Source organism: Pongo abelii, chromosome 16 (genome assembly GCF_028885655.2).
Source record: "Pongo abelii isolate AG06213 chromosome 16, NHGRI_mPonAbe1-v2.0_pri, whole genome shotgun sequence".
NCBI classification, from domain to species: domain Eukaryota; kingdom Metazoa; phylum Chordata; class Mammalia; order Primates; family Hominidae; genus Pongo; species Pongo abelii.
Window position 1 is genome coordinate 92714569 of NC_072001.2, and position 27289 is coordinate 92741857.

The 27289-nt window shown below is 53.7% G+C and overlaps 2 protein-coding genes across 10 annotated transcripts in view; one reads left to right on the plus strand and one right to left on the minus strand.

The window, feature by feature from the left end:
* Positions 1-1538, plus strand: part of TICRR (TOPBP1 interacting checkpoint and replication regulator) — a 52741-nt gene extending 51203 nt beyond the window's left edge. For all 3 annotated transcript variants that reach the window (XM_024232629.3, XM_024232631.2, XM_024232630.2), the window contains exon 22: positions 482-1538. In XM_024232629.3, coding sequence (XP_024088397.2) covers positions 482-612 — 131 coding nt within the window. In that variant the 3' untranslated portion in view covers positions 613-1538. The remainder of the gene's footprint in view (positions 1-481) is intronic.
* Positions 1483-23186, minus strand: KIF7 (kinesin family member 7). Of its 7 annotated transcripts, none has more exons than XM_054531853.2 (19): positions 23011-23186; positions 20234-20585; positions 17372-17572; positions 16604-16997; positions 15891-16410; positions 15237-15353; positions 14480-14707; positions 13539-13672; positions 12982-13097; positions 12659-12751; positions 9811-10013; positions 7315-7512; positions 6770-6895; positions 6449-6625; positions 5101-5316; positions 3879-4085; positions 2969-3167; positions 2528-2674; positions 1483-2312 (listed from the first exon to the last, which is right to left on the minus strand). In XM_054531853.2, exons 2-19 carry the CDS (start codon positions 20559-20561, stop codon positions 1945-1947), a joined length of 3972 nt encoding a protein of 1323 aa, XP_054387828.1. In that variant the 5' UTR covers positions 20562-20585; positions 23011-23186; the 3' UTR covers positions 1483-1944. The 7 variants fall into 7 exon arrangements, with proteins under 7 accessions (XP_054387828.1, XP_063572372.1, XP_063572371.1 ...); XM_063716302.1 differs by having other exon boundaries at positions 13539-13669; positions 23011-23167; XM_063716301.1 differs by having other exon boundaries at positions 12659-12808; positions 13539-13669; positions 23011-23167.
* Positions 23187-27289: the final 4103 nt, after the last annotated feature.

Genomic DNA, 27289 nt, shown 5'->3' on the forward strand with positions numbered 1-27289 from the left:
CTGCAGGCTCTAGGATTCCCCTTCCCCTTCCAAATCCTATTCCCAAAAGACAAGGATTTGGCCTGTTAACTGCCCTGGTTAGCAATGTTGCTTTCTGCTGCTAGAATCAAAGGGGGAGTGCAGGAGGAGGGGGCCTTTGGTGGTTCAGTTCCCTCAAGACCATGATATAAATCATGCAAAACAGCATAACCCCAGAGATCTGAGACCTAGAAAGAATACAGGATATTAACCTGAGGGAATTCAAACCACAGGTACTTTGCATTTTCAGAACTGCTTCTTGCTGCCAGCACGGTGCATAGCTGTTAAGGGCAGGGTCCTTCTAAAAAGTGTAGGTACCACTTCTGCAGGATGAGTGATCCTCCAAACAGTGCTGATTTTCTAAAAGTCTGTTTTTGTGTGTAACCCTCTGCAATTTAAGCCCATTTTTTTCAGTTCGGTCCTCTGTGACTCCTGCATGCTAAGCCTTTCTACCTTCTTATAGATGAAGATGTGGATGTACTTCCCTCCACTGTAGAAGACTCTCCTTTCAGTCGCGCATTCTCCAGGAGGCGCCCCATCAGCAGAACTTATACACGGAAGAAGCTCATGGGAACCTGGCTGGAGGACTTATAGCCACAAACACTACTGAGCCCAAAAGATCAAGGAGTCAGCCAGGACCCTATGGGCATAAAGAAGTTGGACGCCTGGTCCCAAGCCTCTTTTGCCATGGTCAGCGTTCAGATTGCCATTAGAATGCCTTAGGGTTTTCTAATTCCCCTCATGGATCCAATCCATCTCCTGGCCCTGCCCCTTGTTGGGGAAGTTGCAGGAGGAGAGGTGGATGGCAATGTAGTTGGTGCTATAACTCAGGCAGCCTGGGAGTCAGGAAGCCAGACAAGGAATCCCATTCCAGCCTCACCCCAGCCATGGCCTTGGCAAGTCAGGGGGCTACTGTGCCTCATTTATGCAAATGGAGAAAGGAGCCCTCCCTGGGGTCCCTTGAGCTGCTGTAAGGCCAGGCTGCTGTGACACAGGCAGCGCTTTGTAAACTGTGAAGCCATATATGTGAAACTGAAGAGTGCACTGGGCAGCGGAAGCTATTTTTTGCCTTCCCTGTGTAACAATAAAATCATCTCTAGTGACTGAGTACTCAGTACATTTTTGTTTAATGTTGGGCCTGAGGTTAACTGTGACCATGGTCCAGCTCGAGTGGCTTCTGGAGCAGCCACATTTCAAGGACTGTCCAAGAGTCAGCCAGTTCATGGCACAGGCCTCGCCCATTGCCCACTCTTGGGGAGACCATCACCTGGCTCATCATTTCCACCAAGAGTGCCCCACAGACCCGCTGGACCAGCCTGCTGCGGGTCCTGGCCAGGGGTCTGGCTAATGGTGAGGGCTGACTGAACTGTCTCTCAGTCTCCAGCAAGTGTTCAAGCCTGTTGTGTTCCCAAATCTGATTCCTCCTATTGTCCTGTAAATCAAACTCTAAGTGAAAACTTCCCATTTCTCCCTTCAAAGAAAGATTTTTTTTATTAAATGGTTTTTTAAGATCCTAAAAATGTGCTAAGTCTCCCAGTTTCCCCTATATACGTAAGACCATTTAAACCACAACCTGGTTGCCACCGACCCTTTCGTGATGATTCTTGGCCAAACCCCAGAACTACAAGCACATCCATTTACACCTGAAACCAGAATTGTCCTGAGACTCGAGCAAGACACAAGGCGGCAATTGGGTACCACAGCTTCAAGGAAGTAAGTGGTGGGAATTTGCATATTATTTTGTTAAATGAGGGTCCAGTTCTTTTGGGCCGTGGCCCAAATTTGTTGATCCCAATGAGTGTAGTAGAGATGAGGGCCAGGATTTAGGGTGTGCAGTAAGGATTGCCCTTCACAGAAGCAAAACAGGCAGCTGCCCCTTTCAGCAGAATCGGAGTCTCCCTCCAAGGCAGGGTCTGCCCCGAGGACTTACAGCGGGTTTTTCCGGACATCAATCATCCCCGGGCTGGCTCGTCGCAGTTCCCGCCGGGGCTTGGACAAAGGCCCAAAGTTCCGGGGCAGGCCTGCCTCACCCACAGGAAGCACCCGCCCCACCAGGGGCTCAGCCACCTCCCGCTGCCTCAGCTCCTCGGGGGACCCCTGCTCTTCGCCACACTGGCTCGAGCGTTTCCAGGTCAAGGGTAACGGAGCGTGGACCAAGTCCCGCTTCTCCTCCCGGGTGCGGGGGGCCCCCTCAGTGAGGGGGGACAGCCAGAGAAGCTCGGGCGCCGGGTGGAGCTCATCTTCATTTCCAGGAGCCTGTCTGCCCTCCGAGCACAGGCTCCTCTTCTCCCCGCCTGTCATGGAGAGTAACGTATCCTCATCAGAAACAGAGGTGGCAACACCTTCCCGAAGCCCTAGCTCCCCAGTGCCCCAGCACAATAAGCAAGCTGTGAATTGAGCCAATAAAGGCTCGAGGGAGAGTGGTCTCTAAGCTTTCCCCAAAGAAAGGGAACAGGCCTGACTTCAGAGCACGGCGGGGCCGGGCTCAGTGACGGCGACGAAGAGTTACCCCTGCTGTGGCCTACAGCGTTCACACCGCCGAGCTTCTGTTTCAGTTCCTGGTTTATCCACATGTAGCGGCCCAGTTCCTTCTCCAGAGCTTGAATCCGGGCCTCATACTGCCTCCTGCTGTCTGCTAACCCTTCACCGAGGTGGTCTAGAGTGGAAGGGTGAGGAGAGGGTGATGAGGGCCTGCAGGCGGGGCAGGCGGCCAGGGCTGTGGGGGCGGGGCCTGTGGACGGGGTGGGCGCCGGGGTTGTCAGCGGTGGGCCGGGCCGCCAGGGCTGTAGGGGCAGCGGCTGTGAGTGACAGGGGCGGTGGGGGGAGGAGGGGGGTGCGGGGGGAAGACGGGGGTGAGGGGGGAAGAGGGGGGCGGTGGGGGGATGGAAGGGAGCGGGGTGGGGGGGATGGAGGGGGCCGGGGTTGTGAGCCGTGAGCCGGGGCTGCTCACCTCGACTCTGCTGCAGGAGCAGCTGCATGTTCTGCTCGTGCTCCTTCTGCTGCAGGGTCAGCTGGCGGTCCATCTCGAGGCGCTGCCGCTCCAGGGCCACCTCCAGCCAGTACACCAGCCTCTGCTGCTCCTCCAGCTGCATCTCCAGTTCCGAGAAGGCAATCTGCTGCTGGTGCTGCTCCTCTCGGAGCGTCACCACCTGTCCCAAGACCCAGCCAGGCTCAGCCCTCATCATGACCCCTCTTCATCCAGCTAATCCTCAATCACAGACACAGTATTGGCACACTTGCCACCACGCACTAAGAAATCACCAGGATCTTCCCTGCTGAGCCACGACTTAGCCTCAGACACCTCAGCAGTGCTCTAGTTATCTTCCAACGATCAGAGCTGGCTCTCACCTTATCTGCTATCTCTGCCACAAACCCTTTCCTAACCACACACCACGGAGCTGGGCAGAGCCTCAAGCTGTGGGATTTCATCTAGACCAACCTCAGCACTATGGACATCTGGGACCAGATAATTTTTGGTTGTGGGGACCTGTCCTGTGTGTTATAGGATGTTTAGTAACATCCCTGGCCTCCACCCCCACCACTGTGACAACCAAAAGTATCTCCAGCTATGGCCAAATGTCACAAAAGGGCAAAAATTTCCCCTACTGAGAGCTACTATTGTGGCCACGGACCACCCTGAGGTTAGCCAATCAGAGCGGAAGTAGGGGGGTAGGAAACTGGGTCTTAGTTCACAAGTAAAATAGGCTTTAAGGTCAGGTGGCCCTGCAGATGAGGTGGTCCTGATTCTGTCCCCCAGTCTGGGAGGAAACGGGATATCTGCTGGAGCAGCTGCCATGAGACACCTCCCCGCACGTGCCACAGAGGAGAAGGAGGTGGGGGGCCGTGGGCTGGTGGCCCACCTTGTCAAAATACTTGCAGAGGAGGGCTCTGGTCTCTGAGGATGAGAGGTAGCTGAGCTTGGCCATGAGGTTCATCTCGCACTGGGACAGCAATGAGGCTGAGGCCCGAAGCACCCGCTGGCGGCATGTGATGGCCTCATTCTTATACTCAATGGCAGCATCCAGGGCCTCGATGGCCTCATCCAACTGGAACAGCGTCCGCTCCTCCTGCAGGGACAGGGGCATGCATGGAGGAACAGCACCCACTGCGTGAACACCGAAGTCCTGGGCAGACACACAACAGCCAACACGCAGCCACAACTGGGCCTTAAGGGTCCCCTCGTCCCAAGGGCAGAGTCAGCGCATCGAGAGAGGTGCCCCCTGCTCACTGTCACAGCCCCGACCCCAGGGTGAGCTGGGGGCACTGCTCAGATGTGACCTGCTCAACTGCAAGCCCCTGTGAATGATCTACATTCAGGAAGCTCAGAGCACCCTAACCAAACAAAAGGCATGGTTGGGACAGCCACGGAGGCACCATGGTGTCTGCTGGGTAAGCTTCTACCGATGGGGATACGTTCTGAGAAATGCATCATTAGGCGTTTTCGACGTCGTGCAAACATCAGAATGTACTCACACAAACCTAGATGGTATAGCCCACCACACACCTAGGCCACAAGCCTGGACAGCATGTGACTATACTGAATACTGTAGGCAGTTGTTAACCATGGTGGGTATTTGTGTATCTAAACATAGAAAATGCACAGTAAAAATGCGGTATTATAATTTTCTGGGAGCACCATTGTATGAGCTGTCATTCACTGAAATGTCACACAGCACATGACTGTAGTCACAGGCTTTCTCTCTGCTCAGGGAACACAGATGTGCGGGCATGAGGTGCACGGAGTATGTGCCTGACGCTCCATCCACACACGGAGCCGAGATGTGCGGGCAGGTACTCAATGCAGCACAGAACAGGAGTCCAGGCTCCAGCCAGAAAGGAGCTGAGAGGTCAGCACAGCCTGGCCTCTGTGTCCCAGCCAATGAGGCCAAAGCAGGGGCAGAAGGGCCAGACCAGCCCTCCCCAGCCCCCACCTCCACCTAACAGTGCAAACTTGGCTCTGCCGACAGCAAGGCCTAGCACCTGCAGAGGGCTGGAGCAAGGGCTGAGGAGAGCAGACAGACAGGCAGACGATGGCAGCCAGGGGCGGAGGCCAAGGGGCTGAGCCAGGGGGCTGCAGGGTACCTCGGGGGACAGCAGGCTCCCCTGCCTCAGCTTGCTGTCGATCTCCAGGCGCTGCTTGAGCAGCGAGTCCTTCTCCTGGCGCAGGCTGTCGATCTCCCCGCGGATCTGCTGCTGGCTCTGGGCGCTGCCCTGCCGCAGCTGCCCGCTCTTCTCAGACAGCTCTTTCTCCAGGTGCTCCAGCCGGCTGGACACTCGCACGATGTCCTCGTTGAGGGCCTGGGGGCAGAATCGCCAGGGATTAGAGAAGGAACAGGCACTGTCCTCACAGGGGTGACAGAAAGGGCCGGATGCTAAGGAGGACTTGGGTCCTTCCATCAAGAAACCAACACTCCAAATGTTCTGCTCAGCAGGGAGACCAGACTTAGTTCACAGAAACTCCAGGAGGCGGGGCTAAAGGGAGCAGAGCATTTGCAGAGGGGCACTCAGAGATGGCGAGAGGAGGATAAGGACCAGAGGGACGTGGCTCTCCTGGCAAGAACAGGCAATGGGTAGCGGTGGGAGGAATGATCTGTCACTGAGATGACCGGACCGGACAGTGATAGGAATTGGCCAAGCCCCAAAGGCCTTTCTGGGAGCCAGATGTGGGAGGAAGTGAGGGCTCTCCTGGCCGAGGGAAGTTACGGATCATCCAGTAGCACCCTGGATCCTCCTGGACATCAGAGTGATGTGTGCTGGCAGGAGCAAGGCTCCTGGCCTCTGCGGGCCTGGGACACTGGGCATCTGGCCCAAGCCCCTGTACTAGAACAGGCCCTGCATCAATGACTGCCATCCCCCTCCACCCATCATGGTAACATTATGATCCCATCTGACAGAAGACAACGCTGTGGCTCAGAAGCTGACCTTCCTATTCTAGATGGAGTAATGATGCCAGGCGGAGAAGTCTCTTTCTATTTGGCTATACCACCTTCCTATACCTGCGCCTCCTCATTCTTCCTGCACTGAGTAGGGGGTTAATGAGTGAAATGAATTGGAGGATGGACACTTAAGAGAGGTTCTTCTGTGCTTACATCTGTAACCGTGTCATAAATATCCTGAAGCCCTATAGCTCACGGGGATGCACAGGATAGAACCCAGTAGGACAGAGCTTCCTCTGTCTGGAACTTACCTGGCAGAGATACCACCTAGAAGAAACTCTCCTGTCTAGACCTCGCCTGGCAGGGACATCACCTGGCAGGACTTCACCTGGCAGGTTTATCACTTGGAGGGACCTCACTTTGCTAGACCTCACCTGGCAGAAACTTACTTGGCAGGAGCTTACCTGGCAAGATCTGTCGTGGCTGGACCTCACTTCACTGGACCTCACCTGGCAGGATCTCTCCTGGCTGGGTCTCACCTGGCAGGGCCTCACCTGGCTGGACCTCAGGCGCTTGCTCTCCAGCCCCGTCTTCTCCTGCATCAGGGCCTCCTTCTTGGCCAGGATGGCCTCCCGCTTGTGGAGCTCCTCCCCCAGCTCCTCCAGCGCCCGCCGCTGCTGTAGCACCTTCTCCATCTCCTGGTCCAGCCACTTCTTCTGCTCCTCAATCTTCTAAGGAAAAGCAGGGAGGGAGGGAGGGAACTCAGGGCCCACCTCTGGCTGTGTCAGCCGCCACTCAAGGTTCACTGGGGAGAAAGGTGCACCCACCAGCCAGCCCCCAGGGGAGCCCTGGGTGCGGACACAACCTGGCCCCACCTGCTGCTGTTCCAGGCTGACCACAGAGCCATTGCTGCCACTGCGCCTCTTCCTCTGGAAGGCCGCGATCTCTTCCGTCTTAATCTTCAGGATCTTCTGCTGCTGCTCGTGCTTCAGCTCCAGCTCCTGGGTGAGGAGCTCAGTGGGCAGGGCTGTTTATGGTGCCAGCATCTTACCAGAGCCTGCCACCGATCCCAAAGCCCCCAGGAGTGCCTGCCCACTCCCAAGAGGGCCCTGCGAAGTGTCCCCCAGACCCATCCCACACAAATCTCCCTGGAGACCAGCAAATAGACATAAACACCTAGAAATAAGCCCCACGAGATGCCAGTCACCTCATATACCTCATCTCACTGAAGTCTCACCCTGGCCTTGAGTTTCCTATAACATTCCACATTTTCAGATGAAAAAACAGACTCAGGCTAAGTGACCTGCTTTCTAAGGTCACGTGGCTGTGGGTGGCAAACCCTGCCTGGGCTCCTCTGGCTGGGCCGCCAGCTCAGCCTACTGGCCTGGACAGAGGGTCCCCGCCCTGCCATGAGCCTGACCTTGACACGGTGCTGCCGCTTGCTCATCTCTGCCTCCAGGCGCCGCTTCTGCTCCGTCTCCTCGCGAAGCCGCCTCTGCAGCTGTCCCTGCTGCTGCCGCATGAGCTGCACATTCCGCTCGAGCTCCTGCAGTCGCTTCTCACTCTGGGCCGACAGTGACACCAGCCGCTCCGTAGCCTGCTTCTTCTCCTTCAGCACCTGGGACCCATACAGTCTTCACTGGGCCATGCACGGGGCTACTGCAAGCCTGCCATAGTGCTGGGCACTCAACAAGAGCAGGCAGATAGAGGGCAAATGGGTAGGTGGGTGATAGACCAATAATAATAACAGAGGTCGGGTGCAGTGGCTCATGTCTGTAATCCCAGCACTTTGAGAGGCTGAGGCAGGCGGATTACTTGAGGTCAGGAGTTTGAGACCAACCTGGCCAACATAGTGAAACCCTGTCTCTACTAAAAATACAAAAATTAGCTGGGTGTGGTGGTGGGTGCCTCTAATCCCAGCTACTCAGGAGGCTGAGGCAGGAGAATCACTTGAACCCGGGAGGCAGAGGTTGCAGTGAGCCGGGATCGTGCCACTGCACTCCAGCTTGGGCAACAGAGCGAGACTCTGACTCAAAAAATAATAACAGTATACTAATAATAGTAAATACTATGACATTTACGCACCAGGCACCATACTAAGAGCTCTGTGTATATTAAATGGTCCTAACAAGCCTACGAAAAGTGTAATTATGATTATCCCTATTTCACAGATTAGAAAACTGAGGCAGAGAGGTTAGGAAACTTGACCAACGACACATAGCTAGTAAGTGGTAGAACTGGGATTCAAACCTGAGCAGTCAGGCTCCAGAGCCCATGCTCTCAACCACTCCAGGATATTGTCTCTTGGACATTTGAACTGAGAAAATAAGGATGGACGGATGGAAGGGTGGGAGGGACAGATGGCTAGGTGGGCGAGATCATATGAAGGTAAAAAAATAGGATAGGCCAGGCACAGTGGCTCATGCCTGCAATCCCAGAACTTTTGGGAGGCCAAGACAAGCGGATCACCTGAGGTCAGGAGTTCAAGACCAGCCTGGCCAACATGGTGAAACACTGTCTCTACTAAAAAAAAAAAAAAAAAAAAAAAAAATACAAAAATTAGCCAGGTGTAGTGGCACCCGCCTATAGTCCCAGCTACTCAGGAGGCTGAGGCACAAGAATCGCTTGAACCCAGGAGGCGGAGGTTGCAGTAAGCTGAGATTGCACCACAGCACTCCAGCCTGAGCAATAGAGTGAGACTCTGTCCAAGAATAAAAAATAAAAACAATAGGATGAAGACCGTTATGGGCTGAATCGTGTTTCCCCAAAATTCCTATATGAAAGCCCTAACCCCCAGCACCTCAGAATATGACTGCATTTGGAAAGAAGGTCTTTAGAGAGGCGATTAGTTTAAATGAGGACATCAGGGTGGGCCCTAATCCAATATGACCAGGGTCCTCATGACAAGAGGAAGAGATACCAGGGCTGCAAGCAGACAGGGGAAAGGCCGTGTCAAGACACAGCCAGGAAGTGGCCATCTGCACGCCAAGGAGTGAGGCCTCAGGGGAAACCAGACCTGTGGACACCTTGACCTCGGACTGACAGCCTCCAGAGCTGGGAAAAACTAAACTTCTGTCGTTTAAATCCCCCTAGTCTATGGAAGTTTGCTATGGCAGCTGTAGCAAACTAAAACAGACAGAATGCATGAATTAACAAAAGGGGATGGAAGGGGTGGATGCACCTGTGGATAAATGGCCAGGTGGTCAATCCACTGATAAAAGGCTAAACCAGCTAGGCGCGGTGGCTCACACCTATAATCCCAGCACTTTGGTAGGTCCAGGTGGGCGGACCACTTGAGGTCAGGAGTTCAAGACCAGCCTGGCTAACATGGAGAAACCCCGTCTTTACTAAAAATACAAAATCAGCTGGGCGTGGTAGCACGTGTCTGTAATCCCAGCTACTCAGGAGGCTGAGACAGGAGAATCACTTGAATCCAGGAGGTGGAGGTTGAAGTGAGCCAGGATGGTGGCACTGTACTCCAGCCTGGGCAACAGAATAAGACTCTGTCTCAAAGAAAGACTAAACCGATGCATGGGTTTGACAGACACATGGACCAACGGGTAGACAGACAAAGGAGGATGGGATGGAGGGGTAAGCGAATGGAGAGCTGAAAGGGGGACCAGGGGACAGAGGACTGCACGCTGCAGGGTAGGTTTCTTTAGACGCCCACCCTTCACCCTCTCGTTGCTCTCCCAGGTGGTCTTCAGGCAGGACCTGCCCCCTGCCTCTACTGTGTGTAAAGCTGGGCGGACCCCCGGCTTCTATACAATACCAGCCTCACCCTGGGGGGCCAGGGCTGGAGCACAAGGTTCCACAGTGAACTTGGGCCTCAAAGCCCACATGTCCTGGTCCCAAGGATGGCGGCCTAGGAGGCAGGAGTCACCCCAGCACCCCACCCTGAAGCCCCGAGACTAACCTGCACCTGGCTCTGGGCCGCAGCGACCCTCCTGCGGAACTCCTGGAGCCGAGACCGCTCGCCAGCATCCTGGGGCTCCTTGCCCTCAAGCTCCCGCAGCTGCCTCTGGCCTTCACTCAGCTCGGCCCGCACCCGCTCTGCCTCCTGCTCCAGCTCCCGGATACGCTGGCTGTGCTGGCGGTTCAGGGCCTGAGCTGCCTTTCCTGGAAGAAAGCGGGAATGTGTCAGCACAGGCAGCCCTGCTCCACCGAGAGGGCCGGCTGTTTGTCCCCCTGGGAGGTTTCCAAGCCCTTGGACACCTGTGTGGGTTTCACCAAGCCTTTGCACCACCAGTACCACAGTTTACTTAATATTTTTCTTCAAATCAACTCTTCATTTATGTATTTATTGAGACAGAGTTTTGCTCTTTTTGCCCAGGCTGGAGTGCAATGGCACAATCTTGGCTCACTGCAACCTCCGCCTCCCAGATTCAAGTGATTCTGCTGCCTCAGCCTCCCAAGTAGCTGGGATTACAGGCATGTGCCACCACACCTGGCTAATTTTGTATTTTTAGTAGAGGTGGGGTTTCACCATGTTGGCCAGGCTGGTCTCGAACTCCTGACCTCTGGTGATCCACCTACCTTGGCCTTCCAAAGTTCTGGGATTACAGGCGTGAGCCACCACACCCAGCCTCAACTCACCTTTTAAATGAGCCTCATCCACTACAGCGACCCAAGGAAATTACAAATTAGTTTTATTTTTACCAAATGCATTCTAAAATAAATATATAACCTGAACCTGTATATAATTAAGCCCTTAGAACTAACTTAATTTCCAGGAAATCTGGAGGACAAAAGAATGAGCTAAATGATGCCACAAAAAAGCAAACAGACAAACCCCAAACGTGGGGTTTGGGACATTCCACAGGATGACTGAGAGAAGGGAGACGTCAGAGACCTCGGAAACAAATACAGTCGGCCCTCTGCATCTGTGGGTTCCACACCCATGGGTTCGACTAACCATGGATGGAAATTATATTTTTCTAAATAAATGGCTGCATCTGTACTGACCATGTACAGATTTTTCTCGTCATCATTCCCTGAACAATACAGTGTAACAACTATTTACCCAGCTTTTACATTGTATTAGGTATTATAAGAAATCTAGAGATGATTTAAAGTGATTTAAAGGAAGATGTGGATCAGTTACTGCAAATACTATACCATATTATTTACTAAACCTTTTTTGAGCATCCACAGATTTTGGCATTCACGGGGTCCTGGAACCAATCCCACATAGATATCAAGTGACGACTGTATGATGTGTGTGTGGAACAAGTTTGGAGCCTGATTCAAGCAATCCAGCTATAAACAGACACTGCTGATAATGGAGAGAATGTGCATACGCTCTGGTCATTAAGAGGACACTAAGAGGTCATTAAGAGGACCATGCCGGGCGCGGTGGCTCACACCTGTAATCCCAATACTTTGGGAGGCTGAGGTGGGCAGATCACGAGGTCAAGAGATCGAGACCATCCTGGCCAACATGGTGAAACCCCGTCTCTACTGAAAATACAAAAATTAGCTGGTTGTGTTGGCATGCGCCTGTAGTCCCAGCTACTCGGGAGGCTGAAGCAGGAGAATCACTTGAACTCGGGAGGCAGAGGTTGCAGTGAGCCAAGATCGTGCCGCTGCACTCCAGCTTGGCGACAGAGGGAGACTCCGTCTCAGAAAAAAAAAAAAAAAGAGGACATTAGTTTCATTAGGTGTGCTGATGGTATTACAGTTAGGTTAAAAAAAAAAAAAAAAGTTCATATTTTCAAAGCAGCATACTGGGAGGTATAGGAAAGAAAGAACATGAAGTCTGGTATGTCCTTCAAAATATTCAGCAAAGAAAAAAGGGAGAGGAGGTAAAACAACTGTGGAAAAATCTTGGTAACTACTAAGTCTGGAGGATGGGTATATGGGACCCATGGTACTCGTCTCATGTCTGGTTGAAAATATTTATGATGAATTTGGTAACAAATTCATTAACTATTAAAATAAAAACGCTCCACTGGTCACCACCTAAAATTACCCCCTGTCCCCTCCTTCACTCATATCACCAGTCAAAGACATAACACAATTTGGAGACACTCAGTCCTCCATGACACTCACTGTGTGCTCCCCAGGACTGAGAGATACTTTGCCCAGCACAATGGCTGAAACATTGCAGGCACTTGAAAAATAAGAAGAAGTGCTGGGCGTAGTGGCTCATGCCTGTAATCCTAGCACTTTTGGAGGCCAAGGCGGATGAATCACCTGAGGTCAGGAGTTCAACACCAGCCTGGCCAACATGGTGAAACCACATCTCAACTAAAAATACAAAAAAAAAAAAAAAAATTAGCTGGGTGTGGTGGTAGGTGCCTGTAATCCCAGCTACTCGGGAGGCTGAGGCAGGAGAATCGCTTGAACCTGGGAAGCAGAGGTTGCAGTGAGCCAAGATCGCGCTATTGCACTCCAGCCTGGGCAACAAGCGTGAAACTCTGTCTCAAAAAAAGCAAAAAAAGAAAAAGAAGAATAAAGAAGTACTGCTTACTAAGAGCTATTCTAAGCACTTCACCTGAATTAACTCACTTCACCCTCACAACACCCCTATTCAGTAGGTACAACGACTATCCCCATTTTAGAGATGAAAAAACTGAGGCACGGAGGGGTTATGCTACTTGCTCAGGGTCACACAGCTGGAAGAGGCTGGGCTGAGTATCAAACGTAGGCCATCTGGCCCCTGCTCCTAACCACCTCATTGTTGAAATCCCTCTAGAACAGTGCAGAAGTAACGATGAGAAGTGCCCCTCGGGTGAGAGGCCCACCTGATACCCACCCCTCACCTGTGCGGACCAGCTCGCCAATGAGCTCCTCCTTCATGCGGATGTTGATAGCCAGCTCCCGGATCTTCTGCTGGGCCTGGGCCAGCCGCCACTCTGAGGCCATGGCAGAGGGGACCTGGTGGGCCTGCACCCGGGCCTTGCTCCCACCAACTGCTGCAACAGGCAGCCTGTCAAGGTCGCTGCCCCAACTGACAGTGGGGGAGACAGAGGAGTGGAGGGCAGCGGATGCCAGGGATGGTGGGTGGGACTGTCCCAAGATGGCTGGCCCAAGACCGTGGAGGGGCAATGGGGAGGAGGCCCTCTCTGCACCCCACCCAGCTTACCTCTGGACCCTGGAATGGCCGCATCCAACTCTTCAAGGCAAAGTTCTGGGCCCTTCCTCTCTGGCAGACTCCCTGGGCGGGCCCCCGCCCTCTGACTGCAGTTGCTGATCCCATTTCTGGAGGACAGAAGCAGGAGGCCATGTTGCTCCCCAGCCCCTGCCCCAGCCCAGCCACCCCCAGGCCTGGAGGGAGGAAGACAGGCCACCGGGTCTTCCACCTCCCAGGATCAATATAAACCCAGGATGTGAGTCTGGCAGAATCAGGAGTCCAGGGGCAGAGTTTTAGGAGGTACAGGGCAGCTGGGGGCATAGAGGGCAACACTGGAGGCTGAAGTCAGGAGGCCTGGGCCCACCCTGTATCACACTCGCTCCGGTGAGACCTTTCGGCTCAGAGCCCCACAGCTCTCCCCCAAGGGCTGGCCAGGGCAACATGAGGGCATCCTTGGACCCAGAGGCTTCCCCACTGCTGTCAGGAGAGGAGACAGTGGGATCCCCAGCCTGCCTAGCCCTGGCCCCTGAGCAGGCCCTTGTCAGGTGGGGGCAGTGGGTCCCACTCACCTGCGAAGGTGTAAGGTCCGCCTGGGCGGCTCCTCCTCCTCCTCTTCCTCCTCTGAAGCAGCTGAAGAGCCACTTCCCAGCCTGTTCACCTCAGTCAGCAACTCAGCTCCAGCCTCCCTACCATTTATCACCTGCTAGGGGAGTGAGCCATTTCCCATCCCAAGTCATCGTCCCTGCGGTATACCCCACCTTGCCTGCCCTCCTCATATCTCTGCCTCCTCAAGCCCTGCCTTACCTTCATGATCCAGCTCAAATGACCCCTCTGGCAGCCTTTTGAATCTCAAGCTGGGGTGACAGCTTCCTCCCTCCCCTCCCCTCCCGCCTGCTTTGGCTCCCATGATACCTGGTACTCCTCAGGTGACAATCTGCCCTTTCTACCTTGTGTACAGGTCATCTGCACCCAAGTCCTATCTCACCAACAATTCCCTGCCAGAGTGATGGGTGAACACAAGACTTCTGCCAACCCCCAGCTTTGAGAGCTGAGATGACCCAGGCCTAAAAGCCCCAGAGGACCCAGAACTTTCAGGCAGAGCAGGAGTAACCTTTGTCCAAACAAGGTTCCCCACGTGGAAAAGCGAACTGCAAAGACAGCCATCCAAAGACAGAGGGGGTGGTCTGAAAGGTGATGAGCTCTCCGTCTGCAGAAGTGTGCAAGGTTTCCAGCTGGCGCGGGAAGCCAGAACCCCCTCTGTAACCTCCTCATTCCAAGCGATCTTCAGCTACCCCAGGGATGCCGGATGGCACTGGACCCTTCTGAGAGGCCCAGAGTCATTCAAATCTTGGCTCTTCCTCTGGGGACAGCTGAAAGCAGCCTCTCGCATCTCACAGCCAGTCCCATGAAAGCATGAGTGGGGGACAAGTGCCCCAGTGCCCCCTTCCTCTGCCCCAAGTTTGATCAGTCCAGCAGGGCCCACAGACACCCAGCCTCGCCCTCTTCTCACCTCTCCCCTCTGCTCAGAGCCAACTTCATCTCCAGGGAGGCAGGCAGGGGGCACCATGCCCAGCACATGGGCGTGGGCACCCCCCAGGGGGGCTGTATGAGGTCGAGGCACAAAGGACCCGGGAGGCAGGCCATTCAGGAGCCGCGGGCCCCCCCAGCCGGGCCGCACCAGCTCTAACCGCAGCCGCAGTTCCACCATCTCCTCCTGCTGCTCACGCAGCCGGTCGCTCTGCAAGACATGGTCCAGGTGCCGAGGGGGCATGAATGCCCCGACAGGCAGGAGTGTAGGAAACTGAGGAACAGGTCTGAGGCCACTCCACCGTCTCTGGGCTGAAACTGAGGAGTGTCAAATACTCCTCTCCTCCTCTCCCGACCCCAACAACTCTGTAGGAGTTCAGACTCAAAGTCACCCCACAGGTCCCATCACACTCCTATCCTGCCAGACCGCCACCTCCAACCGCCGCCACCAGAGGGCGCCAGGAGCAATGTTGATCTGGTTACGCCGGGTTCCAAGGTTCCCCGCTGCTGCCCCTCCAGTCCCCTCTCCCGTCCAAGCTCACACCACCCAGCAAAGCTGCCCTGCCTGGTGGTCCTGCACACCCACCTGCGCTGTTGTGATGCTCACCTCCACACTTTCGCTCATGTGCACCTCCTGACTCTACACCCCTACCCCGCAGTACCCTACCCTAACTCCCTCCCATCCTAAGAAACTCAGCTCTGCCTTCCCTCCATCCTCCTCTGGGAAGCCGGCGCCGCACCTGCAGTTTGTACTGCTCCATGGCGTCCTCCAGCGCAGCCAGAAAGTCTCGGTTCTCCTCCTCCAACCGCGCCACCTGGTTCTGCAGGGTCAGCAGCTGCTGCGCCCCCTCATCCTCCTATAGGGCAGGGAGAGGGGCTTCAGCGGCGGGGGTTGACAGGGCGAGCTGGACACCCGGCCTCTTCTTGTCTAGCCCTGCTTTCTACCTACTCTTCCAAGCCCTGCCTGCAGTGGGAACTCCAGACACACTGGTGAGAGGGCACCCCAGATCCCAGCTGGCCTGGGTGCCCTCTGCAAGCCATTTAGGTCATCTCTTGTAATTATCCATCGTATTTGTATTAATAATATCACCACTATTATTAGGAACAATTTACTGCGTCTTCACCGGCATGCTAGGCACATGTGACACCCTCAGCCCTTACAACATCCCCACTAAGAGATGGGGGTAAGTCCTACGGTTATCCCTATTTTACAGCTGGAGACCTGAGGCTCGGTGAAGTTAAGGAAGTGACCACGGTAATCAGCAGAACTGACCGAATCCCGAATGTGCCCCGCTAATGGACAGGAGGCAGGGGCGCAGCTGCTGTCTGAAGACCCTCTTCCTTCCTCTCCACCACTCCCCACTGCCCACAATCACAACCTGTCCCTTGGCCACCTTTCGCCCGCCGGCCCCCTGCGCCGCCTGGTCCTCGACGGAGGCGCTCTCGATGCCGCTGTCGGGCCCGGAGGCGGAGCTCAGGGCGCTGCGCTCGCCCTCGACGGCGCACAGCCAGTCGCGCACCTTGCGGGCGGCGGCGCCGGGCAGCCCGGGCTCGGCCTGCAGCTCGCGCAGGAGGCTGTAGGCGGCGTCGGTGCAGGCCCGGTAGCGCGCGCACTCGGCGCCCAGGCGCATGGCGGCCGCCGCGGAGGCGGTGGCTGGACCCGGGGCGCGCCGGCCGCGGTGGATGATGCGGGTCTCGGAGCGGTGCCGTGGCGGACCCCGCGCGCCGCTCGCCGCCTCTTCGGGTGGCCGCTCGGCCTCGGGCCGCCAGTTGACCGTGGCGCGGTTGCGGATGTTCTGGGCGCGGCTGGCGTAGTTGAGGGTGTTGAGGGTCTCGTCGAAGTCGGAGGAGGAAGGGCTGACGCAGGCGATCATCACCGTCTTGGCGTTCCCTCCCAGCGAGTCTTTGAGGATCCTGAGGGCGCGAGGGGGAGGCTCTCAGGGGCCCCGACGCTCCAGGCCCAGGGCTAGCGGGCCAGACCGCGGACCGGCTCCTGGCGCGGTTCCCCGTGGGCTGGAGACCTCGCAGTGCCTGGGCTTCCACCCCCACTGGCGTGCTGGACACTCCCCGCCTCCCCAGGCCACACAGGAGCCAGGGGGCGGCTCACCGGGTGATCTTGGAGTCGCGGTAGGGGATGTGGCTGCCCCGGCGCTGAGGGTCCCCCAGGGCGCTGATGACGTTGCCCAGTGCCAGGAGGCTGCTGTTGATCTGGATGCTCTCCTTGAGCCGCTCGCCGGTGCTGCCCGTCTTGAGCACCCTCTCTGAGCCCGCCAGGTCCACGAAGTGGAACTTGGAGACGAGCAGCTGGCCCGGGGCGGGGCGGGGCAGGCGGCTGGGGGCGCGCCCCCGCTGCTCCAGGGTCACGGTGAAGACCGTGTGTGAGCGGCTGGACAGGTGGTTGAGGTGCGTGGCTCCCGTGTGCCGCGCCGCGTTGCCCATCTCCAGGAGGCTCAGCACCTCATCCAGGCCCTCCACGTCCACCTCCTTCACCCCGCACAGCACTGCGGGCACAGAAGGCCGTGAGCCCCAGGGCAGGGGCCGCCAGACTGACCAGCCAGGAGGGCAGGCAGAGCAGAACTAGCCCCAAACCTGCCCCTTCCTGACCCACTGCTCCCTCCCCATGCCCACGGGGTACTGCCCTTCCTAGTTCGGGCTTGAGGGGCTCCGGCTTCCCACTGGCCCACCTCAGCGCCTCTCACTCTGGGTATAGAAGCATGTACTGAACTCAGTGGAGACGGGAAGCTAAAGCAAAACCTCCCGGGGCTTGAGTTTTCCATGAGGAGTTGCCATTCCCAGACAGGTAAGCACCCCACTCCAAGTAGGTGAAGCCTCCCTAAGCCCCTCTCCCTCAGTGGAGGACCCCAGAGTTCCTCACCAACATTCCCGCGCTCATCTTCCCGGAGGTGGATGTCACGGCTGGCTGTGCCCACCTCGAGCAGGTCTCGGAACTCCTCCTTGTACACTTCCAGGTAGGACACATGTACCAGACAGTCAAGCAGGTCGTTCTCATCGATGAGCTTGAAGGCCTCGGCCATGGCCCTCGGGACAATGCCCTGCTCATCCTCAAGGAGGGAGGCTGGGGAGACACCGCAGGGCCTCCTGCCACTTCAGCTGGACATGGCCCATGGCCCCCAGGCCCGCAAGCTCATAGGCCCCTGCCAGAGCTGGAGGATGGTGCTCTAGGATGGAGAAGGCAGTGGCCCAGGCCAGGATGGGACAGGTGGCCTGAGCTAGGCCATGCTCCAGCGTGGTCAGGCAGAATTATAAAATTTAAGAGTTGGAAGCAACCTCTCCTGATTCAATCAACCCCTTTCATGATGTAAGCATCCCCTTCACTGCATCCTCAACAGATTATCAAATAACCTTGCCTTGATGACTCCTAATCCATGCTCAATTATCTAAAGGGCCTCCTAAATTTATCCCAAGGAAATAATCAGAGGAACTCCAGAGCAGCACTCTTCCTCATGACTTCAAAAAATGCAAACATCCTAAGTGTCCATCCGAAGATCCAATAGGAGATCTAGCCAAATCAACTTTTTTTTTTTGAGACGGAGTTTTGCTCTTGTTGCCCAAGCTGGAGTGCAGTGGCGTGATCTCGGCTCACTGCAACCTCCACCTTCCGGTTTCAAGCCATTCTCCTGCCTCAGCCTCCTGAGTAGCTGGGATTACAGGCGTCTGCCACCATGCCCAGCTAATTTTTGTATTTTTAGTAGAGACGGTATTTCGCCATGTTGGCCAGGCTGGTCTCAAACTCCTGACCTCGTGATCCACCGGCCTCAGTCTCCCAAAGTGCTGGGATTACAGGCATGAGCCACTGCACCTGACCAACTATTTTATATTCACAATGGAATGCCAGGTAGCCATTAAAAAGTTAGATTTTTTTTTTTTTTGGCACAGACAAGGTCTTGCTGTGTTGCCCAGGCTGGTCTCCCAACTCCTGTGCCCAAGCAGTCCTCCCAGCTCAGCCTCCCAAAGTGATGGGATTACATGTGTGAGCCCCTGTGCCTGGCCTAAAAAGTTAGATTGAAGAATATTTAATGATACTGAGAAATGTTCATGATACATTTTTTGTTGTTGTTGTGTTTTTGAAATGGAGTCTCGCTCTGTTGCCCAGGCTGGAATGCAGTGAAGCAGTCTTGGCTCACTGCAACTTCTGCCTCCTGGGTTCAAGCAATCCTCCTGCCTCAGCCTCCTGAGTAGCTGGGATTACAGACCCCCACCACCATGCCTGGCCAGTTTTTTGTTGTTGTTGTTTTTTGTTTTTGAGACAGAGTCTTGCTCTGTCACCAGGCTGGAGTGCGGTGGCAAGATCTTGGCTCACTGCAACCTCCGCCTCCCAGGTTCAAGCGATTCCCCTGCCTCAGCCTCCCAAGTAGCTGGGACTACAGGCATGTACCACCATGACCAGCTAATTGTTTGTATTTTAGTAGAGACGGGGTTTCACCATGTTGGCCAGGATGGTCTCGATCTCCTGACCTCATGATCCGCCCACCTCGGCCTCCCAAAGTGCTGGGATTACAGGGCGTGAGCCACCATGCCCGGCTCAGTTTTTGTATTTTTAGTAGAGATGGGGTTTTGCCATGTTGGCTGGGCTGGTCTCGAACTCCTGACCGCAGGTGATCCACCCGCCTCCGCCTCCCAAAGTGCTGGGATTACAGGCGTGAGCCACTGTGCCTGGCCAATGATACATTGTTAAGAAAATCAAGCAGGACACAAAAGAATGTGTATAATATAATCCCATTTTTGAAAAGCAAAATAATTTTCCCAGAGAAAGAAACTGGAAGGCTAACGGCCGCGGATTTCTGAAAGGCAATTATCAAGTACATTTTATTTCATGCATGTGTTTTGCTGTATTTTCCTAATTTTTTTTTACAACAAAGTATGTTTCTGTAACTGCTATGGTCTGAATTTGTTTATGCTCCCCAAAATTCACATGTAGAAATCCTCACCCCCAATATGATGGAAGTGGGGGCTTTGGGAAGTGGATGGGGGGAGGCCTCATAAATGGGATTAGTTCCCTTATAAAAGAGAGCTGAGAGAGACCCCTTCTGTGTTCTACTATGTGAGTTTAGAGAGAGAAGGCGCTGTCTGTAAGGAAGAAGGCCCTTCAATCTGCTGGTGCCTTCATCTTAAACTTCCCAGCCTCCAGAACTGTGAGGAATAAATTTCTGTTGAGGAGCCACCCAGTCTATGGTATTCTGTTATAGTGAAGGGAGCAGAGCAAGGCAGTAACCCGAGAAAAAGCAGCTTGTGTTACTTAAAAGGGGACACTTCCTTCAGTTGGCCCAAAGGATCTTTCTCGAAACTGCTCCAGAGCCTGGCTGAAGCACCTTGCAGCATCCAAAGCAGCCTCTTCCAGGACACACGGCCCCCACTCCCAACTGCTCCAGCTAGAACACAGATTACTGACCTTCCCTAGCCAGCCTGACAACCTCTAGAGACACGCCAACTTCCGTGCCCTTCCTCTGCTGAGGTCCCCAGAGCCAGGCAGCATGGCGCCATCTCTATGGAGGTGAGAAGGCCACTCACCTCCAACGACCCTTCCTTCCTGCCCTGCCTAGCCCACAGACATGGCTGGTCCCAGCCTGGGCCACAGATCTCTGTCTAGGAAATCGACTCTTCCTCCCCCAGCATCCCCACCTTCCACAGGGACAGGCAGCAAGAGGACGGGGCAGAAATCCAGGAAGGAACTAAGGCTCCTTAAAGTGGGCACAGGGCCACGAACAGAGTCACTCACCCACACTGGCCTCCCCCATGGTGTATGTCTTCCCTGAGCCCGTCTGACCATAGGCAAAGACAGTGGCATTGAAGCCCTCGAAGAAGGCCTCAAGGAGGGGCTGAACGCAGGCCTGGTACACGGCCTCCTGCCCGGCATCCTCGGCCAGCACCACGTGGAAGCCAAAGTGTCGGTCACGGCCCAGGGTGACGCGGCCAAGATCTGGCTCCACCTGCAGGCAGCTCTGATGCCCGTGCAGCAGCTCCTTGGGCAGCAGTGGTCGAACTCGCAGGGCAACTCGCACTGGGGCCTCCTCAGCCCCTGGCAGCCTCTGAGCCTCCAGCCCCATGCTGAGGGAGGACTGCTCTGGGCCCTGTGGAGAGAGAGAGAAGCCCTGGCCATCAGCACTTGTACTCCAGGAGCTAGACTCACCCTGCAGGGGACTCGAGCCAGATCCTGCAGCTCCTGACCTTGGAGGGACTGGGGGAGGGTAGTCAAAGTTCAGAACATCCCCGTGTCCAACCTGGTGCTCAAAAATTGCAAGGGCCATGACATATATAGTCCCCCACAGGAACATGTCATGGCTTCCAGCACTGGCGAAATGAGGCCCTAACTCCTGAACTCCAGTGTTTCAGCTGCACTCTTCCCTATGGCCCCTATGGCCCCATCTCCTAGAAGAACGCACACACACAGCACCACACCACACCAGGGAACTCCTGTCCCTAACATGCACTGCGTTTACCACAGTCTCTGTCTTTGTCAAGTCACTCACATCCCCTGCCTCACCTTCTTCAAAAAAGCCAACAGATCCTTCAAGACCAAGCTCTCACCACCAAATCCTGCCCATTCCATCTCCTAAATATCTCTCAAGTTCACCTGCTGCTTCCCATTCTGCTGCTAAAGCCCTGGTCCTGGCCACTGACATCGTGCCAGGATGACTTTGAGCAGCCTTCCCCCTGGTCTTAGTCTCCCTGTCCCCTCCCGCAGGGCAGCCAGGGACATCTTTCTTTTTCTTCTTGAGACAGGGTCTCTCTCTTTCACCCAGACTGGAGTACAGTGGCATGATCACTGCTTACTGTAGCCAAGACTTCCCAGGTTCAAGTGATCCTCCCACCTTAGCCTTCAGAGTAGCTGGGACCACAGACATGTACCTAATTTTATTATTATTATTATTATTTTGTAGAGACAGTCTAGCTATGTTGCCCAGGCTGGTCTTGAACTTCTGGGCTCAAGGGATCCTCCCAAAGTGCGGTGATTACAGGCATCAGCCACTGCGCCTCAGGGGCATCTCTCAAAATGCAAATGCAATTATTTCACTCCCTGCCTAACCCCAACTCCCCCAAAAAAAGGCTCTCCACTGCCCTTGGGATTCAAAATATTTTTGTTTTTGTTTTTGTTTTGTTTTGTTTTGTTTTTATTTGAGACGGAGTCTTACTCTGTCCCCCAGGCTGGAATGCAGTGGCCCAATCTCGCCTCACTGCAGCTCCACCTCCTGGGTTCCACACCATTCTCCTGCCTCAGCCTCCCAAGTAGCTGGGACTACAGGCGCCCGCCACCACGCCCGGCTAATTTTTTGTATTTTTCATAGAGACAGGGTTTCACCGTGTTAGCCAGGATGGTCTCGATCTCCTGACCTCGTGATCTGCCCACCTCGGCCTCCCAAAGTGCTGGGATTACAGGCGTGAGCCACCGCAACCGGCCTGGGATTCAAAATATTAAGGAAAAAAAAAAAAGACAAGCCTTAAATCAGGCCTTGCCTCCCTGGACTGCTCACTTCCTACACCCCAGGCCTTTCCTCGCCTTCTCTCTCTGCCTGCAACGGCTAGGTGTTACCCAAGCCTCCCCATCCCTCCCGGCTCAGGCTGCAGCCATCTTCTTCTTCAGGGAGTCACGGAAGCTCCCCTCCTCTGTGACCCCACCACGACACGCACACAACCCCCAGTGCTGTTCCACCCGCCCGCGACTACTCTAGTGCAACTGCAGGTTACTACCCGTTTCTCTCCCCCACCTCCCAGACCAGGAGCTGGAAGGCAGGGACCCTCTGGGTCCACTTTGCACTTCATCACCAGCGCCCAACACAAGGTCCCACGCTGCCCAACAAATAGTGATGGATAATCTTCATCCAGGGAACTTTCCCTGCCCTGCCGCCTCTTACCAGGTTCCTCACTCCCACCGCCACACCGGCACTTCATTCTTTACCCTTTAACCTCTCTCTCAGCACAGTAACCTTTCGTTAATTCAATCACCCAGCCCCTATTGGGCTCCCGACCCTGGGCACACAGCGGTAAACTCTGCCTCGCAGTACCGTGTGGGCCCTCGCGCACCCCTCCTCCGCGTGAGCGTTCCGAGCTCGGTGCAGTCCCGGCTTCCGCGCGCCCCTGCTTCTCCGCACAGCGCTCCCGCTCCGAAGGCGCTCTGACAACCCCGCAGGCGCTATCCGGAGCCGGGGTAGGGCAGCCGGGGCTGGAGGCGGCGGGCGCGGGACGGAGCTCCCGGAAAGTTGGAAGAAGTGATTACAAATCGGGACCCGACTCTCGCAGCCTTGGCGCTCGCCCCTCCATGCAGGCCCGGGATGCCGGCCTCAGCCCCCAGATGTCGGGAAGAGGGCGCCGGCCAGTCCAAGGAAGAGCTTCCAGGAGGCTGGGGAGCAAGGGTGCCGGGCTCCTCATGCCGGGTCAGGTCTCCCAGGAGTGCAGGCTCCCAGGGCCACCAGGCCCAGGCCTGCGCGAGGAGGGAGCGCGCGCCTCCCTCCACCCACCCGGTCCTCGCCCCTAACCCGCTCTCGGGCCCACACTCACCTGCCTGGGTGCGAGCGCCGTCCCGGGCCAGGCAGTCAGGCTTCGATCCCCAGTGCGGCGCGCTCCGATGCCGTCATCGGGACCCCTGCCCCCCAAACCAGCCCTCCCCTCACCCGCAACTCCGCCCGCCGGGGCTCTCGGGGGCGGAGGCGCGAGCCGGTCGGCGTCGCGGAGTCGGCCCGCAGACAGGGCGGGCGGGGCCCGTGCGCAAGGGCTGGGCCTGGAGAGTGTGCAGCATCCTCATGATGGCATCGTCTTATTTTCTAGAATTTGTCTCCAAACTGGACTCCAGACCATCCTGTCCTCAGCCCCGAGTCACCTTCGTCCCCGGTCTCTGTTTTCCACTCCCAGTCCCAAACCACGCCCCCTGCACGCCACTCACAAAGCCGGTAGAAACTTTAATCTCCCCACGTTTAAAAAAGTTTTCTCAGTTGTAAGACTCTCCTTTTCTCACATTTTAGCATTTCTAAAATTGAGTTCTATCTTACACTCATTGTCAAGGGAAACGTGGCACCAGGAGGGGCAGGAGAGGTGATCTGGGGGTGTCCACGGCAGCCTCAAAGAGATGGTTGGTGTCTTCACCTCTGAGACCTCTGATCCATTGTTTGCACTGGAAGCACCATGAATGGGTGAATTTTAAAATCTGAAAACATATTTGTCACTTAAAACGCCATTAGAAAAAGTAAACTCCAGTGTAGTTTCCAGTGAAATTTTATTATGTATATAGAAGATTACCTGTCATAGACAAGCAACGTAATTAAAGGCCATAGAAATTGCCAGGCTCATCAGATAGATCTATATTAGGAAACCCTCAGCCTCCAGTAACAGAAACCACAATTTGAAGTGGCTTGAACCATAAGGTCATGTGTTATCTCGGGGAACAGTGAAACCCAGAGGGATGAGGGCTTCTGGGCAGGTTGAGTCAGTAGCAACATTACCAAGGAGCTGGCCTTTTTAACTCTTCTTTTTTTTTGCCATCAACTTCAGACACAAAACGTCCAGAGGAAGAAGACAGCAGTGTGTGGTGAGGCATGCCCTTTGGATCAAGAGCCCTCCAAGCTGATTTCTTTCCCATTCCATGTACCACACAGCTTAGTCCTGTCCACCCCCAAACTAATCACTGTCAAGGGGATGGAACTACCATGATTGGCTTGCAATACCAGTGTGAGACAGCGTGGATATAGGGAAGTCATCCACAATCTCCACAACCACATCCTTGAAGCTTCATAGAGGAGAGGCTGGCCAACTGATTCGTGTATCACAAAGGACCATGATTCAGGTACCAAGCATCTATCTGTCAGATGCCAGGAGCTGTGCCATTTCCTCCAATAGACAATTCAATTAAGGAGAAACTAAAAACTCAAGCAATTGGAAAGAGCACATGAAACCCCAGTGTTCTTTGACATGCTATAGAATGACACTGTTGGTCCCAAATATTCTAAATCAGTTGGGGTCCTGAACAAGAACAACACAGAGCAGCCTGCCACGGTGATGCCCAAAGAAAATCATTTTAGACCCTGAAAATGTGAAGAAGCTGAAAACTGAACTTGGATCTTCATGTCTGTAAAATGTAATAAAAGGTGATGATGATTAATGAAACATCATGTTTTAAGAGGTACAATTCTGGGCCAGCCGAGGTGGCTCATGCCTGCAAACCCATCCACTTTGGGAGGCTGAGGCAGACAGATCACTTCAGCCCAGGAGTTTGAGACCAGCCTGGGCAATAGGGCAAAGCTGTTTCCACAAAAAACGCAAAAACTAGGCAGGCGTGGTGGCATGGGCCTATAGTCCCAGCTACTCGGGAGGTTGAAGTAGGAAGATACACTGGCTTGATCCTGGGAGGTGGAGGTTACAGTGAGCCGAGATGGTGCCACTGCACTCCAACCTGTGTGAGAGAGCAAGACCCTGTCTCAAAAAAAAAAAAAAAAGAGAGAGAGAGGTACAATTCTAATTACAATTATAGTAATTAAATTGTAGAGAAAATAAAAACTTTCATGTTATAATAAATTTTTAAAGAATTTCATGATGGTGGAACTATCAATGTGCATTCATGATTTTAGAAAGATATATCTTTTTTCTTGCTCTTTCTGGTGGATGTGCAGTGTTTTTCTGTGTATCAGTAGCACTCATATGCAACAATCTGGTGTGTACCCGAGTGTCCAAATTGTGGCCTTTATCACTATTACTTTTCCATTAAAAGTAGCTGATTCCATATATTAGGGTAAGAACTGGAATAATTATTTTGTGGTCAAAAAATTCAGATGCTTTTAAAATGTATGTTGTAGGCCTGAAATGACAAAAGCCCCAACTTAAAGGGGTTCTTACCAGCCAACTTGTGACATCATGAGCTTCAGAAGAGCAAAGAATAATTATAGTTACTTGAAACAAACTGAGCCTGTAAAAATTCCTTTTGTGAAATTTGACAAGCTGATTTTACTACTTACATGGAAAAGCAAAGTGCCGGAAGTTGCGACAGACACTTGCAGAAGGGCAGTATGGGTGGACTTGCCCAAGAAGATGAGAAAACATATTTGAAACTATTATAATTCAGACAATGTGTTAATGTTACAGGAATAACAAATAGAACAAATCTGGAAACCAGACCTACGACAGAGTAGAGAGTGCAGATCAGTGGCGGAAAGCTATTCAATCTGTCAGGCCGAACCTGGTCCATTGTTCATCAGACATCAGTAAATCAGAAGTTTCCAGCTGACATTGGAGACAACTCTTAAATTTCCTGCAGTATACAATTTATTCAGAGAGAAACTCAAGGCTGAGAATGGTGGCTCACGCCTGTCATCCCAGCATTTTGGGAGGCTGAAGCGGGAGGATAGCTTGAGCCTAGGAGTTCAAGACCAGCCTGGGCAACATAGCGAGACCTCATCTCTACAAATAAAAAAAATTAGCTGAGCATGGTGGTGTGCACCTCTGGTCCCAACTACTCTGGAGGCTGAGGTGGGAGGATTGCTTAAGCCTGGGAGGTCAAAGCTACAGTAAGCTGTGATTACACCATGGCACTCCAGCCTGGATGATAGAGACCCCATCTCCAGAGAGACAGAGAGAGAGAGAGAGAGAGAGAGAAAGCACAACTAAAAATTCAGTTAGGAAATGTATAAGATGGTTATCCACGTGGAAGAAAAAAAATGGATTCCTACTTAAACCATACTTATAAAAATTAATTAAATGTAGGGCTGGGCCGGTGCAGTGGCACATGCCTATAATCCCAGCACTTTGGGAGGCTGAGGCAGGCAGATAACTTGAGCTGAAGGGTTGGAGACCAGCCTGGGCAACACAGCGAAACCCCATCTCTACAAAAAAATGCAAAAATTAGGTGGACATGGTGGTGTGCACCTGTAGTCCCAGCTACCCTGGAGGCTGAGGTGATAGGATAGCTTGAGCCCGAGAGGTCAAGGATGCAGTTAGCCGTGATGGCGCCACTGCACTCCAGCCTGGGTGACAGAGTGAGACCCTGTCTCAAAAAAATAATAATAATAATTAATGAAATGTAAAATGGATAAAGCGTTAGAAGAAAATCATCATGGCAAATATTATTAGGGGAGCATCATCATAACTTCACGGTAGGGGAGAGCTTTTAAAACATAACTCTCAGCACCATAGGAAAGGTTAAAAACAAACAAAAATCACAACTCAAAATTGCAAACCACGAAGGGAAAGAGTGGTAATTGTGACTAAATCAAAATTAAGAACTTTTGTTCATTGAAAGGATGAACAAAGAAACCAGAAAGAGAATGAAAACACAAGCAACAAGCTGGAAGAAGATATTTGTGATATTTATCCTTGATAAAGAGTTAGTATTCAGAAAATATAAAGAAGTTCTAAAAATCATTGAGAAAAACTAGGCCTGGCATGATGACTCACGCCTGTAATACCAGCACTTTTGGAGGCTGAGGCAGGAGGATCGCTGGAGCCCAAGAGTTCAAGGCTGCAGTGAGTTATGATTGATTAAAGCATTAATTCTAGCATAGGTGACACAGCAAGACCCTGTCTCAAAAAAAAAAAGAAGGAAGGAAGGAAGGAGGGAAGAAAGAAAGAAAAAGAAAGAAAGAAAGAAAGAAAGGGGAGGGAGGGAGGGAGGGAAGAAAGAAAAGAAAAGAGAAAAGAAAGAGCAAATACTTTACACAAGAGGAAATGCAAATATTAAATAAACACCATAAACAATGTTCAATATCATTGCTAATCAGGGAATTAAGTCCGTGACAAGATTCCATTTTATTCCCCTCAGATTTATGAAAAGTGATTAGACAATATCAAGTGCTGA